The sequence below is a fragment of the Phallusia mammillata genome, chromosome 5 (assembly GCF_965637545.1).
Source record: "Phallusia mammillata chromosome 5, kaPhaMamm4.hap1.1, whole genome shotgun sequence".
NCBI classification, from domain to species: domain Eukaryota; kingdom Metazoa; phylum Chordata; class Ascidiacea; order Phlebobranchia; family Ascidiidae; genus Phallusia; species Phallusia mammillata.
The window spans coordinates 13,957,617-13,973,364 of record NC_137256.1 but is presented as its reverse complement, the minus strand read 5'-3'; the positions used below and the strand labels follow the sequence as shown (position 1 = coordinate 13,973,364).

Sequence of the window (15,748 nt, the reverse complement as noted above, 5' to 3'; positions counted from 1 at the left end):
TTAAAAAAATTCACATTTTGGGGGGCTGTGGGTGAACCGAGGGATCAAACAGGGTCAAAATTCACATGGACCATCTTTAGACCAATATCTGTAATGTGTGTAAATTTGAAAAAGTTTGAACCATTCTTTCTTGACCAAAACGTGGGAACAAATCCGCGTTAGAAAGAAAAAAAAAATATAGACAAAAACAATATGTGTCCCCTTCAGGGAAGGGGACCCATAAATAGCAAATTCTACAAGCTGTCCGGTTTTCATTCAATTCGAACATTGTGAAAAGGGCCACCTATTTTAGGAATTAGTTGGTTAAGTTGTGGTGCTACAGGGCAAATCATAACATTTGAGGACTTGGTATGTTTAATAAACTTTGCAAAATTTCATATAATTAGGACGTTTTTTAAAAGTTCATTTATTTTAGGGGGCTAGTTGAGTAAATGTTGGGGCTACAAGGTAAAACACATCAACTGAAACCTACAAATAGCATAGTCCACATACTACCCAAATTTTATCCAATCCCGACACTGTTTAAAAAAACTGACCCATTTTAGGGGGCTAGTAGGGTAACTAATGGGGTCCGACACACAAACCAAAAAAATAGGAAACCTCAATCAATAGTACTGCAAAATTTCAGCCCAATCTGCCAATGTTTAAAATGTCGACCACTAGAGGTGTTTTGAGCAACAACCGTTAATGTTTCTGACGTCATAGGGCTGTTAACAACCCCTTAACTGTCATGGCACAAAAAAGTTCACCAAGCAATCCACAAAGTCACAAACGAGTAACATACAACTGCTTGCCCTTGTAACACTATTGAGCAACAGAAATCTTTCGTTTGTGGTGCCCAGTAACAAACAAATACGTTTTACACTTTGGGGGCTTGTGAGTAAATGTTAGGGCTACAGGGTTGAACACAACAATCGACAACTATAAATGGCATACTCTACAAGCTATCCAAATTTCAGCCAATTCTGACACTGTTTACAAACTCACCCATTTTAGGGGGTAGCGGGGTTATGTGGACAAACAAAGTGGGATGCACATCTACATAACTGTATCTACCATCTGTATAAGTTTCAGCCACATCCATCAAACATTTGATGGAAAAACGAGTCGGATAAACTTTGGGAAGAAAATAACCCATTTTAGGGGGCTAGCGGGGTAAATACTGGGGTTATCAACAAAACCAAAGTGGGATGCACATCTACATAACTATATCTACCATCTGTGTAAATTTCATCCAAATCCATCAAACATTTGATGGAAAAACGAGTCGGACAAACTTTGGGAAGAAAATAACCCATTTTAGGGGGCTAGCGGGGTAAATACTGGGGTTATCAACAAAACCAAAGTGGGATGCACATCTACATAACTATATCTACCATCTGTGTAAATTTCATCCAAATCCATCAAACATTTTATGGAAAAACGAGTCGGACAAACTTTGGGAAGAAAACAAAAAAACAAAAACAATTTGAGTAAAATCAATATGTGTCCCCTTCAGGGAAGGGGACCCATAATTAAGGGTTATGAAGTATATTAGTTTCGGTATGGTTTTGGCTGCTTCTCAGCGTTTGTTTTATTATTTTAAACTTTGGGGCTACAAAAACTGGCCAGGAGTGGCCGAAATAATGTTATTATAGAAAAGTGTTTCTCAACCTGGCCTGGAGAACGCACAGATAAAATTTTATCAGAAAAAAAAGATTTCCTCGATTTTGATATACTTCTGTGAAAGTGGTCACCGACTGGACGATAAAAAATAATGAAAACGAGAGATCAGTTGGAACCAAACCACTTTTTTGGGGGAACCCATTGAACAGCTTGATAAAAATCGTTTAAGTCTGAGTCTATTTTTTATGGTTGTCATCAAAAAACAACAAATTTTGCTGAAGCATATTTTATTGGAATCGTAAAAAGCGCCCAAACATAAATGTTTTAACATTGTTTGTTGAAGCCCCTGCAAATAAAACACAGGCATAAACAACATGTAGAACAGTTTCACTATTTCCCAACAATCACTTACTTGTACATTGTTCCATCACGCAAAGCGAGCCGGTTGAGACAGTCATCTGATTCCCCCTGGTTGCCAATGATAAAAATATATTTAAAAAAACAGCACAATTATATAGCAGGATAACAGGTTGATAAATCCAGGCTTTGGAAGTTTTTAAATAATATCCCACAAAAACATGACCTAAATCAGTGGTTCTTTACCGGTGGGAAATTTCCCACTAGTGGGAAATTTGATGTTTTCAGAGGGAAATTATGTAAGTCAGGTAACCAAACTCGGGCCTGAGGGTCGAACCCGGCTTTGAATTAATCGTTGAAATTTACTTTCCTAACATTTTCCGCAACAACATGTAAGATTAATTTCAGCAAGGCTTACAAGGCACATACAAATCCAAAGGCTGTTTGTTACATCACAGACCAGACTAAAAGTATCAATGACTTTGCTATTGTGCGCGAATAAAAACCTTTCCTTTGTTGATTGTGATGCAATAAATGACTATTGCAAGCAGAGGAGACTCTTCAATATTCCAACAACTTTAATCTCTCACTGAAGCACTAATTAAACTAAATAAGATTGCAGTATACCTTTGGGGTTCCAGACCACATCGCTTCACAAAATTATTTCATTTAAAGAATATTTTTTTTGTTAGTGTAGGGTACAAAACATCAGTTTTAAAAATAACAGAGGGGGAAATTCGAAGTTGGTGGTTGACTTTAGTGGGAAACCACACCAAAATGGTTAAGAACCACTGACCTAAATACACCCAATTCAATTTTTGCAAAAGCTGTGGCACACTGTAAATTAGGGTTCAACTTTTTTTTGGTGTGCATAAACACAAAGACCTTAACGTTACAAAATTAATTGATGTGTACAAAAACAATTAAACTTCCCATTTACCACATGTTTAGCATGGAACCCATGTGTTTAGTTGGTGGTTTTGAAACTTAAGTTTTATATGTTCAAACACTGACTATTAGTAGACAACACCTAAAGCAAATACCATTCTTCTTATGTCTCCACAGACAGTGTATGCCTTGGATGTGCTTAATGCTCGCCCAGTTTCGTCAACATCAATGATGGACAGCTGTGAATAAAAATCAAATATTAAACCTATAATGTGATACTGATAACCCTGTTTTTACTAATAACCCTGTCGTGTCAGGCTCAATTTCAACCAGTATTTAAAAAAAAGGATTGTGTGCCAGACCATGAGCACAATAGGTGTAAACGTCTGTTTTTTCATAGTTTTTTAAACACTTTCATCATTATGATATGATTAGTCCCCAGCACTGTAACATTTGTTTACCTGTACAGATGCATGGTCTTTAGCACCAATAATACGGCCACTGGCTGTGCATTTGCGAGGAATATACAAGTCAACAATTTCTCCTGCGTCGTTCTGCATACTTTTTGCTTGCGGTTTAGACTTCTTGTCTGTCAGAGTTTTCAGAGTTACGATCTCTTTCTGCAAAAACAATTTTAACTTCAACAATTACAGCATACCATATAAATCTGCATTAAAGCTGCAGTGTAGGAAATGGGAATATATTCTAACAAAGAGTTATATATTTTGTAATAATATTATTACCCAATTTAGTACATACCTGATTTATCTACTTCGCTAGTTTTTAGTCGGTGCGTGATACATAAATAAACGATTGTCACATTTAACAATATTCACAAATGATTGAAAACGGTCAACTTAAAATTAAGTCATAACAATAATCTGACCCAAGTATACACAATCAATACACATTTAAAAACCTCGAACACTAACTAAAAATGAATTATGTTTATCACAATGCAAAAATACTATAACGAAATAAAGCATATTCTTACCACAGACACCTGGTCGTGTTTGCCGCGTGGAAAGAAAAGAACTTCACCACTCGGTTTTGTCAAAAACTTCAAGAGTAATAGAAATCATAAATGTCATACAACCATATCAGATTTACCCATGCCTAAATAGTATTTTAGTTGCCTGTGTATGTTGGAATATTTTTTACTAAAATTCAGGTTATGTGAACATTGCCATCCAAGCTTCGGCCGAAATTATTCGACCTTTGACCGAAAATTCCGATTTTGTCCAAACGATGCATTTTGCCAAACTGTAGAGCAGTGGTTCCCAACCGGGGTGCCGCGGCACCCTGGGGTGCCGATTGGAATGTTCAAGGGTGCCGCGAGATATTGATATTCCAATAATGCGACCCATTCTTTGTTTTAACTTTAACCCGTTAAGTGCGGAATTTATTTATATTCTATAGACTTTTATTGCGTATTAAGTTTCGCGTCTCGCAGGTATTCCAGGCTCCTTTCTGGAGAGTCGCTTAGTGGGGAAGTCGCTGGCAGTAAGTTTTGAGAAGTTTTTTTCCCAGCTTGTCCACGAAAAATTGCGCATGGGTAAGAAATCCATTTTTACTGGGCTCTCATATTGTTTTGAATCTTAAAGAATAAGAATTAGTTGGCATTCGATGGAAATAACGATGGAAATATTAAGGCTTATGTACAAGCAGATGCCTCTCGACGAGTTCTGGATAAAAATTGAAAATGAAAATCCTTGCGTTGGAAAGAAAGCTACTGTGCTTTTGTTGCAGTTTCATCGCCATACCTATATGGGAGTGGATTTTCCCTATTAACGAACATAAAAACTAAAAAACGAGAACGACTACTTATAGTCGACGAAGAAATGCGAGTGGCTTTATCGAATGTGACCCCAGATATTAGGGGACTTTGTGCAAGAAGCCAAGCCCAAATTTCACACTGACTTTTGAATAAATACGTTTATTTACGCTCGCTACACAACTAACTCTGTGTTATTTCATACAGTTATTCTGTGTTTTTTTATACAGTTATTTGAAATACAGAAAACTCATAAAATTGATCTAGTTTTTCCAGGGTGCCGCAAACTATTTATCTCTTTGATAGGGTGCCGCAAGTTTAAAAAGGTTGGGAACCACTGCTGTAGAGTGTAGAACGGCTCGTGACTCGATGCAGAGTTTATTGCACAACAGTTTAATGCCGTTGCAAAATAAAGTTAATCAAAACCACCCTCAAAACCAACGAACCAACTTGAGGTCGCAACCCATAGATATCACATTTATGGGTAAATTAAAGAATAGTTGTCACGGGCAAATGGTTTTGTGCTGAAAGGGTGGGTGACGGACACTTGTGCAACTTAGGTTAAGTCAAGTGCATTAGTGCAGTACAACGGCTACATCGTTTTAGTCGGGTCGACAGTACATATTGGAAATGCAGTGTTTGGGGTTGTTACGTGATAGTCGATCGAAGTGACAATCGTTACTATCAATTGGCAATGGAAAAATCTATGTTGATAAATAATTTTTGTCAGTTCTGTTTTTTACAGGTTTAGCCGTTGGCCTGTTGGAGTTGAGTGATTTATATCATAGTAATTATGGTTATTGTATTCATACCATTTTCTTTTCTGCCTAACGCAGATATGCACGGCTTGAGAAAATTTACACATGTCAAGTACGTTGTTTTGTAACTTTTATAATTGGACTTACGCTTGTCTGTTTTTCAACCCTCTACTCCAAAATATTAGACATATGTTTACAATCGTTATGTGCTAAATTTTTAAACAGTTGTTGTTATGGTTCCTTGTTAAAATTTTCGCCACAGTGATTAGTGATTACCCAGCCAATTTGAATAAAGTTAGCTTTTGTTTACGTTTAAAGAATAATTGTCACAAATCATTAACACTGTTATCTGTTGCCACTTAGTTTCCATTTGTTTACCCTTGTGATGCAGTTTAACTATTTTGAAAGGTCTTATAATGGTTGACAAGGGACGGTGCACAATCTGGTTGCAATGTTTTAAATCATTATCAATTATTGTGTTGCAATTATTCCGGCGCTGAATTGCCAACATTTGGGTGGATATCCAGCAGTGTTAACTATTAAATTTTTATTTGGTTCTTAATTCTGTCAAATTGAAATGTTTATCAGTGGCTTTTCTACACGTTGGTGGGTAAACACAAACATTCTTGACATACTTTACTGTTGTCATAAAACTAAAAACTAACACCTGATTACCAACATAAACTTAAATGGGGCATGAGATTAATTAAAGAATATTAAAGGAAGACCCATGGCCTGGACACTATATATATTCCTCACTCAGTGGTCAACTGGTTTACAATCTTGGTAGGTCATTCACAGTTGGTAGTAAAACATATATCTGATTTATAGAAGGCCTTTTTTCGGGGATTAGTAATAATTTGTTTTATTCAGCGGTCAGATTTCATCTATTAAGTAGTGATGGGTCGATACCAGGTTTTGAAGCGAGTACCGATACCGAGTACCACATGAATATACCTTCGATACCGAGTACTTAGGTGTAGTGTTGTACTTAGTTGTATATCACTGGCTAATTTATCTGCCATGGTCGGGGTACAGGCGTGCACACACACATGCCGAAAAATGTAATCTCCATGTGATAGCGAAAAAATATACATAAACTGGCGGAACTTTTTTCCAATTTTGTGCTGTCCGAAGCAAATATTGGCATAAAGTTGCCCATATTCTTATGGTGTAAATCGGCCTTCGGTACTCGCACGTTGGTATCGAAAACTGAGACAAAATATTTCGATACCGAGTATCGATACAACTGAAATCGTTCGATACCATCGATACCCAGTACCGGGTACTCGTCCCATCACTACTATTAAGTCTGCATGTGTATTTTTTAGTTTTGCGTGGCTTAGTCTTTGGTCACAGAAAGAACCTAATAAATGATATGTTCTGTTCCTGAAAAAGGCCGTCTTGCGGTCATTTAATTTGGCTGCCACACATGGTGTGAGGCTAGTCTGTAGAATATGGCAGTACCCTACAAGATCTTGTGCATGCAGGACCACTGTGTCCTTTGTGCGTGCACGCAAAACCTATAAGTCTGATTAAGGCCAATTATACCAGGTACAGCACAAGTAATAAACAGGATCAGGTAGTATGCTAAATTTCTGCATGTGAAATGTCCAGCTGCCATACTCTGCAGACTGGGCATAAGGTTGGGAAGGATTTATCACACCCTTGCTACTATTGGCTTCTTTGTTTGTCAGTTTCTATATGATTTTTCGGGATAACATTTTACCTGTTTCAAAATTGGCTTTGGTCACAAATAGCCTTGTTGAAACTAGAGAATGAAGTAACATCACATTGATGTAAAAAGTACATGGACACAGAGTTGAAGTAAATGCCCTATAGGGTCTATAGTCGCTAAAAAAGGCATTTCTATTTGCCAAAGGGAGGGGTACACAACCTGCGGCCGCAGAGACGAGTTTGTGCGGTCATGAACATGTTTGTTAAAATATATGTTCAGGCGGCCGTGACGTTGTGGTACTGAAAAGAATATTACCCGCCTAATAACCATATGGGTCACACTTTTTCCTATTGTGTGCAAACAATGCGAATAAAACAGGCACCACAAGCATCACAATATAGATTATGACATCATAAACACTTAATCTGATCTCCATGCTGTGCAGCTTAATCTGTGCACCAAACTAGAAATTAATCTGGGTTTTGGGGGCGCTATTAGATGGTATATATATGATATAAACCAAGTATTTCAAAACAAAAAAGCAGGTACATGGCGGCCGTTGGTGAAGTAAGAATCTGCGATGCGGCCGTCCTAGCAAAAAGGTTGTGCACCCCTGCACTAAGGTTTTATTTTCTTTTTTTTACGTAACAAAGAGCACTGTGCGCATTGTTCGTAAGCAGAAAAACAACGAAGTTTGGTTGGCAGCAAAAACTTATCATATACTTCATCTTTTTCATGTCTGTGTACTGATGCTAAAAATACAATGCTTCATTTTTGTAAAAACTAAAAATTCCCGGAATTATCCTGAAACAAGTTGCTTGTATTATTATGTCAAAATTTAACAAAATGAAAAACAGTAAATGTTGCCACTACGTTTGAACAAAAAATAATTATGACCCACCAAACAAAATGGGTTAAAAACCTAGGATGTAACTTTGGGGTTCGACCAAAGGCTGAAGAATATCGTAGGGGTTCGACCGTTATAAAAAGGTTAAGAACCACTGGTCTAATGTAATGTTGGTTTAAAGACTTTTAGACTGTGCAAGTTTAATTGAAATCTTATAGAATTTATTAGAAATAACACCTGATTACCAACATAAACTTAAATGGGGCATGAGATTAATTAAAGAATATTAAAGGAAGACCCATGGCCTGGACACTATATATATTCCTCACTCAGTGGTCAACTGGTTTACAATCTTGGTAGGTCATTCACAGTTGGTAGTAAAACATATATCTGATTTATAGAAGGCCTTTTTTCGGGGATTAGTAATAATTTGTTTTATTCAGCGGTCAGATTTCATCTATTAAGTAGTGATGGGTGCAAGTTTAATTGAAATCTTATAGAATTTATTAGAAATGGTAAACCCTCTTTTTGGTTTGAAACCTTCAACTTTGTAAATTCGATGACCATGGACTGTCTATTAGTAGTTTTTCTTAAAATGACTATATTTTAGGAAAACATAAGATTGGTTAAGAAGTATGAAAAGAAAAGAACACAGACATAAACTATTCTGTCACCCACGAAAGAAGCAAAAAGTATTGGAGAGGCATACATTGAAAACCAGGATATCTTGTTGTGCTGGAAGCACAAATCGAACAAAAATTTTAAAGCAGCCCAAGTTTGTGTACAAGCGAGGCACAACCCTGGAAGAAGCAGAGTCTATATTAAAATGCCTTTCTTTACTGCAACACATGGTATTAGAGACAAAAATAAAAACAGAACCAGAAACCAAAGACAAATTAGTTCCTTCATTTTCAAGACAAAATAATTCCAGGTTGTTTGGATCTATTTGCCACAACACTGTGTGCTGTTTTAAAACATTATCAAATGAAGTGGGGTTGCGATTCTGCAGGAAAACCCCCAAATCAAATTCAAAATTGAAACAGAAGAAGTTTGAAGTTGTTGACAGTAAATTATATCTACAAACAAAACCAGATTCTGGTGTTCCACTGAAAACAATGCAAAATAATGTGAGAAGTGATGTGCATCACTTACAGACAAGTGCACCTGTTCAGTATGCTAAACAAGAAATTGACAGTTTGGTAAGTGTACATGACCTCACATGTGCTTTTGATAACTTTTTATTTTCCCCCCGGAAAATGTCACAAATGGCAGAAATGATGTACACATGACACACACACTATAGAGGCTCTCTATTAAAAGCTGTTGAATCATGGCAGTAATGTTTCATCAAAGTGTCCAAGTTTTCATATTGTCTTCTTGCTAACAAAGTTGTGTAGAAGTTGACTTATTTTAAGTTAATTGAGTACATTGTAGGATATTCATAAGTTGATTATGTTGCTATTTTGGTCCTAAAATGGAAGTTTAACGTGTAAACAAAAAGGTCTGCAATGTAGTTGGTTTGTAAAAAAAAAACTTTTCTTTAACTGTTGATTTTCATGTATCAGTGTTGAAAGTGCTATGTATCTCTAAATTGCATGTGTTATATATGTGATGCACCATGATGTGAATTATTAAAACAGCAGGATATGTAAAAATTACAGGCGATCAAATAACAAGAGACAACAACAAGCAGCATAGTTAGAACCAATTAGAAATTGTTTACTCATAAAGTTGTGATACTAAACAATCAAATGGTTGAACCAGTTTTATTTACTCAGTGCCGAAGTATCTGTCACCAAAATTACCTGCAAATATACACATAAAATAAGATTGTCTGAAAATTGTTAAATTATTCAGTGTAACAATGTGGCTTAGCACAGGAAGAAGTGAAAGAGCTATCTCAGCAACTAAATAGTTTTTACAAAAACATATTTTTATAGAATGGACTCAATTTGAGAACTATATTTAGAGCAATGGCGTTACCTACCTAACCCAGGAATAATGTGATAATTTGAGTCCAGTTGTTTATCAACAGCCGTTGTGATTATTTGGACTCTTGGGAAGGCATATGCCACTGAATGAACTCCTGTTTCAGCCATCAGTAAAGAAACCAATAAAATGTTTTCCTCCTGAAAGTGGTGGTGATAAAAGGTATGGAGATTTATTACAATCATTTAATTGCATACCTTCACATCATGATCAAGCAACACCCTAATTGCCATCATGGCTGCTGCCCCAGTTGCAACTGTTGCATCCATCAATATCACATGATCTTCATGAATTTTTCTTGGCACACGAATGTAATGAAGCTGGTGAATTAACAAACATTGACATTAAATATGATCGCTGACATTTAGCAGCATTTTTCCAAAAAATACCTCTGGCTCATTTGTTTCAAGGTTTGTCTGAATAAGGATCTTTCCTAGACGTATATCTTTTGTAACAGAAAATAAAGCTGGTTCCATTGTTTCACCAGCCCTCAGAATTGACATGCCACACAACTAATACATCACAAATCATCAAAATCAGCTTGGTAATTAAATAAATATGTGAACATTTGTTTACCCCTGTTCCACTGAATTTTCTTCCATCATAAACTTTGTCCTGTGGAGTTTCAACTTTATGATCTGAATGTGGCAGAAATGAAAGTGCAAACTCAAACAACAAGCGCATGAGACGTTTGGAGTAAAACACAAAGTCATCACGACTTGTGGACTGGTCCCTAAACAATTTTCATGGAATTCCAGAAAACAGAAATTGCCCCGAATGTTGAATTTCACGCACCTTAAAATTGTATGAATTCCCTGAACCTGTGGGGTATTATCGAGGACATGTAATGTAGAAGGTAGAGGTTGACCTATATGGGCATTAGCTAGTTGACTCCTACAAAATAAACGCCAGTGGCATAGTGCAATTGGCAACAGATTATATAGCCACAGTATTGCTAAAAGCAATTTTGGCAAAATATTTTATTGAGTGAAATATGACATTTATTTTAAACTTTTATCTTACAATTCAACGACATACCTGAAGTTTAGATTTCGCTTTTCGCAGAACATAAAAAAATGAACTAGGGTTTAATACAAGGTGAGCAACACAGTTTGCTGAATAAATTCACTTACAATTTCTAACTGAGTGTGAACATGTTGTGCAATCAAGTCAATTGCAACTTCATTTGAGCCACCTAAAACAAACTTTTTTAGTTGATAAAGCATTTTAATTAGAAAAATCTGTAATAAATACCTCTTGGAACAACAATATCTGCATATTGGATGGTTGGTTCAATAAACTGCTCAAATGCTGGTTTTACAAATTTGTGGTATTGGTGTAATACTCCCTGCATATCATAACATGTACTGTTTCATGTCTTAATGCAACTTTCAAACAGACCTGTAGGTTTCTGCCACGTTGTGTTATGTCTCTTCTTAACCTCCTTGCCAATCGCTCATCGGAATCTGCATCAACGAACACTTTCATGTCCAGTATCTAAATATTGTATAAAGTTTAAAAAAGCAGCACTGATATAAATATGATTTTTTAATTTACCTCTCGCAGTTCAGGTTTTACAAAAGACATTATTCCCTCAAATATTACTACATTAGCTCCATACAACGTTTTCTGCAAAGCAAATAAATATGTTTGTTACACATGTTTTTCAGCAAATAGGATCAAATCATACAGTGTTTTTTTTCCTTGCATGTGTTGTAAAGTCATACATTGGTATTTCCACTTTCTTTCCTTGCTTCAGATTTCTTAGAGTTTCACAACAAAGATCGAAATCGAATGCATCAATATGATCAAAGTCATATTCATTTTGTTCAGCTATTTCATGTTGCTCGGGAGTCAACACCTAAACAGAACAGAACAGGGTAAAATACAAATTCATATTTTTCCTGGAATAACCTAATATTCATGTATGCCAACAAATGTACAACCTTGTAAAATGAGTCCATTGACAGAAGAACAACCCATGGGAAGTCCAGTGCCTGAATTATTTTTTCAGCAACAGTTGTTTTACCTGATGCACTACCTCCACTCAAACCTTTGAAAAATGACTTGATTGTATGTTATTTTTTCAGTTTTTTTTTCAACATACCTATAATAAATGCTTCTTTCTGTTCCCCCTGTTCATTGTACCAAGGTGGTCTGCCGGCAGTATATATTGCTCGTTTTGTTGTTTGAATGACACTAATAGGCTGCAATGCAAATGCATCAAGTATTGCATTGCACATAACATATACAACAGTACTACTTATATTGGTTTAGATCAGGGGTCTCAAACTCAAACTGCTTTGGGGGCCAAAAATAAACTTCTAAGTAAGTCAAGGGCCGCACTATATCGATATCAAACAAAATATTGCAAGATTAAAAAATGAAATGATCATTTGTGCCATTAGCGACATTAAAAAACAATATTGTATTAAATAACAAACAGATATACAGTGTAGCAAAGTGAAAGTCAACTGTGCTTTATGTGGAAACAATGCCCTACAATTACGTAACAATGTATGAAATATGACGCAACAATCGCAATTGCTGATTCTAAAACGGAGCGAGTTTGATTATCTTGTGAAAACGTGACATATACCACTAATAGAAAAATGATTGTATTATGTAAACTTTCTAGTCAAAAACGGTATTCCGCCAGAGTAAAACACAACTTCTAAAAAGTTACTTCGCGGGCTGCACAAAAACCCTTGGCGGGCCGCGTGTTTGAGACCCCTGGTTTAGATAATGCTTTGGTCATGTGTCCATGACCAACAATATGAATAAAAATTGTTGGAATGCAGTTCTCTTGTGCTACCTTCCATTACAGGTGTTTCTGTATTATGCATCATTATTGACTTCGTTAATGAATTGAACAACAAGATTGTCTTTAAGACTTGTTACCCTACTACAGGTGCTAAACAGCAGTTTAAATGCAAAGACAGGTCTTTTAAATTAACATTTCATTTTTTTTACTTCAGAAACACTTGTATTTCTTTTGCGTCTTCCAGTTGAAGTGGGTATTCTTGCGGTTTCGATGATATCATCAGATTCACCACTGAAACAATTGTTTACAATTCTTAATCACAAAATAAAACAACAATTACTAAACTAACAAAACTAATTCTAATATAAAGCTATTGGTCCTATACTATGTTTGCTTCTGAGAGAGGCATTAAAGTCACCTACTTTAAACAATAATTCTATGAAAGCCATACATTTTTTTACTTTGAATACTACTAACAGTTTTTTTTTTCTGTTACACTTCAATACAAGACTTAGAAGTGTGTTAAAAAAGACATGGATGAAAATACATTTAGAAATACAAAGCCTTTTTGTGTTCAGAAATGCAAAGTGAGATTTGTGAGACATCAAAAGTCACATTTGGCTCGTGAGCCTATTGGTTTCCAAACCACTGTGATAGGGTGTCACTGGTTTGTGTTACAGATTGTTTGGATTATTATTGTTTACACCAAAGGTACAAACTGTGAACAAACAATTCTCCTAAAATCATTAAATGCTTGTAATTGTGAATAATAAACATTAATTTCCTGGCAATATTACCTAAATAGTTGGGTAACCGCTTTGAGTTAAACAAAACTTGTTGCTTTTGACAACGGCCATTTATAAAAGATGTTATGTCATCCTATTTGGTCAATAATTTTGTGAAGAAAAAATTGGATAAAAACACTATTTCACACATTAAGTCACAAACTCACACATAAACAAACAAACCTGTTTGATCTTGATGACAACCTCCGTTCCTTGTGATGATTACTTGGCCCTTTATCCATGCAATTCATTTGAAATAACTACTCACAAAAAAGCTACCAAAACCGCAAAAAGTTGTCAAATACACAATTTAACTACAGTCCTTCACATTGCTAAATAAAATCAAACTACTGCCCAATTGAATTTAGAATACACCAAAAATGTCTTTTTAAACTGTTTGACAAGCATTAACAGTGTAGTTTTTGGGATTTTTTTTAAATTTCAAACTAATGTTTTGATACTATTTGCCATTACAATTACAATCAATGGTTCTTGATTTATCAAAAAATTTTTACATGGTATAATAATTTATTATAGCATTGCTATTACATGTTTATGTTAGAGTTATCATCGATTGCCTGAGAACTGTAATATTTGTGTTTGGTATTTGTTTGTAGCATTGGGTCCCTTCTTAACTGGCTTAAAAAATCTTATGCAATCATTATTTTATTTCTTTCATAATATCACATAAATTTGTCTCCACAACAAACAAGTTTCGCGCATTTAAAGATAAAAAAAGTTATTTTTTTCTTTATTTACTTTAATGACATTTGTAAATCACCTATAATAAAACAGTGAACATGTTATTAAACACCTGAACACAACGAACAGTGAACACTTACAATTATCGCATCATATCCATTATTATCAATTTGGCAACATTTAACACACAATTCTCACTTTTGGAGGTGGCTGTTGGTGTGTGTACTACCGGTGTTCGAGCAACGGGTACATTTTACGTGTTTTTTTACTTAAGGATCGTTCGAACGGACTTTTCTTAACAAACGTCTTCGACCGCAGCCAGCACATGTAAAAGTTTGGGGAAATCCCCTGTTGGGGTGTGGGTAAAAAATCACTACCGTATTACTCGATTGAAAGGCGCCCTCGTTTTTAAGTAGCCCTCGATTATAAGCCGCATGTTGAGGTGTTAAAAAAGAATGTAAGCCGCCCTTGATTGTAAGCCGCACGCTAGAATTTTAGATACTATTGTTTGATAATCAGTGGCGGCTCGTGCCTGAAATTTGTGGGGGTGCTGCCCCCCCTCTACTGAATATATATGAGTTGGCAATATATTGAAAAGCTACATTTCTAGTTTTCTAGCCATTTGTTTTGTGCAGAAAAACAAGTAATACAAATCTTAATTAGCAACTCCATTGTGACGTAATTTTTGTTACGCAATAATGTACACGAGTGTAAACAGCAGACGGCATCATTTGTGTATTTTGTTTACTTGCACAGCGACGGGCCAAACACAATAACGTTCAGTAATAATGTGAAAAACAAAAGCACACGTGGCACAGCTTCGAAACGAAGCGGTTGTAAATACGGTAAAACACAACAGGAATATAGAAAAAAAAGTAATAGAAAAAATAGATATAAATGAGTCGAAAAAGGTCGAAGTATTTCAGTTCGACAACAAAAATTGTCAGGTTTCATTTAAGTAAATTTAGCCACAGTCAGCGTTTTCAACATTTTGACATATTCTATGACACTTCACAGATTATTGTGACAAAAAAAAACTAGCCATACAGCTTTTTATTGGTATCATAACTAACAAATTTAACAACCACATTACATTGGTTTCAGAACTTGTTCATTTAAACATCTTTCTTGAATTTTTGTGTACAGACTATTAATTGTATTTTAGTTTCTTAACTGCTATAATTGCTGCTTGCTGGCAAATAGCTTATAATTTCTTTTTTAAGTGCAAAACGCCTTCAAGCTTTAAAATTTACAACACTCTCACTTAAATTTAAACCATATTATTAAATCTTGTGCTTCCTTTTTCCAACCAAAATGAATCATGAAGTTATAGTTTGGGCATGATAATTGATAGCTTCTTCCTTAATCCCAAATGATAACTAAGAAACTGTTTTTCTATTTAGTACTAGCACTGCAAGTGCAAGTCTTTTGGAAATATTGGTGTTCCCCAGAAAAATTGGCATCTTTTTCAGTGTTAAAAAGAACTGTTTTGCCTTTGAAGGAATTATGAAAACAGCAAAAAGGATTTTTCATCCTAGTAATTTAACTTGTCAAAACATCATCTCTAGATTAATTATTTTCAAAGTAATCATGAACATCAG

At 35.4% G+C, this 15,748-nt stretch overlaps 3 protein-coding genes across 4 annotated transcripts; 1 reads left to right on the top strand and 2 right to left on the bottom strand.

Annotated features, from left to right (window-relative positions):
* Nucleotides 1–1,875: 1,875 nt before the first annotated feature.
* Nucleotides 1,876–3,930, bottom strand: LOC145230477 (small ribosomal subunit protein eS21-like). Of its 2 annotated transcripts, none has more exons than XM_080095904.1 (5): nucleotides 3,845–3,930; nucleotides 3,312–3,470; nucleotides 3,006–3,089; nucleotides 2,018–2,073; nucleotides 1,876–1,951 (listed from the first exon to the last, which is right to left on the bottom strand). In XM_080095904.1, the coding sequence occupies exons 2-5, from the start codon at nucleotides 3,408–3,410 to the stop codon at nucleotides 1,930–1,932; spliced, it is 261 nt and encodes an 86-aa protein (XP_079952030.1). In that variant the 5' UTR covers nucleotides 3,411–3,470; nucleotides 3,845–3,930; the 3' UTR covers nucleotides 1,876–1,929. The 2 variants fall into 2 exon arrangements, with proteins under 2 accessions (XP_079952030.1, XP_079952031.1); XM_080095905.1 differs by lacking the exon at nucleotides 3,845–3,930 and adding an exon at nucleotides 3,610–3,724.
* A 1,192-nt stretch (nucleotides 3,931–5,122) lies between these two features.
* Nucleotides 5,123–9,565, top strand: LOC145228039 (uncharacterized). Its single transcript, XM_080093012.1, has 2 exons — nucleotides 5,123–5,494; nucleotides 8,518–9,565. Exon 2 carries the CDS (start codon nucleotides 8,543–8,545, stop codon nucleotides 9,194–9,196), a length of 654 nt encoding a protein of 217 aa, XP_079949138.1. The 5' UTR covers nucleotides 5,123–5,494; nucleotides 8,518–8,542; the 3' UTR covers nucleotides 9,197–9,565.
* Nucleotides 9,130–13,806, bottom strand: LOC145228038 (uridine-cytidine kinase-like 1). Its single transcript, XM_080093011.1, has 16 exons — nucleotides 13,629–13,806; nucleotides 12,870–12,951; nucleotides 12,004–12,103; nucleotides 11,843–11,949; nucleotides 11,587–11,757; nucleotides 11,454–11,525; nucleotides 11,298–11,393; nucleotides 11,151–11,244; nucleotides 11,030–11,091; nucleotides 10,935–10,951; nucleotides 10,692–10,790; nucleotides 10,473–10,629; nucleotides 10,286–10,408; nucleotides 10,094–10,216; nucleotides 9,895–10,036; nucleotides 9,130–9,712 (listed from the first exon to the last, which is right to left on the bottom strand). Exons 1-16 carry the CDS (start codon nucleotides 13,694–13,696, stop codon nucleotides 9,678–9,680), a joined length of 1,548 nt encoding a protein of 515 aa, XP_079949137.1. The 5' UTR covers nucleotides 13,697–13,806; the 3' UTR covers nucleotides 9,130–9,677.
* Between the last annotated feature and the right edge of the window lie 1,942 nt (nucleotides 13,807–15,748).

Coding starts and splice junctions, on each gene's coding strand:
- LOC145230477 (XM_080095904.1), bottom strand. CDS start 3,410: ATGCAGAACGACGCAGGAGAAATTGTTGACTTGTATATTCCTCGCAAA. Junction 2,074..3,005: donor GTGGAGACATAAGAAGAATG/GTATTTGCTTTA, acceptor ATTGGCAACCAG/GGGGAATCAGATGACTGTCT. Junction 1,952..2,017: donor CGTGATGGAACAATGTACAA/GTAAGTGATTGT, acceptor TTTTATTTGCAG/GGGCTTCAACAAACAATGTT.
- LOC145228039 (XM_080093012.1), top strand. CDS start 8,543: ATGAAAAGAAAAGAACACAGACATAAACTATTCTGTCACCCACGAAAG.
- LOC145228038 (XM_080093011.1), bottom strand. CDS start 13,696: ATGAATTGCATGGATAAAGGGCCAAGTAATCATCACAAGGAACGGAGG. Junction 11,950..12,003: donor GAAAGAAGCATTTATTATAG/GTATGTTGAAAA, acceptor CATTTTTCAAAG/GTTTGAGTGGAGGTAGTGCA. Junction 11,092..11,150: donor AGATATTGTTGTTCCAAGAG/GTATTTATTACA, acceptor AGTTTGTTTTAG/GTGGCTCAAATGAAGTTGCA.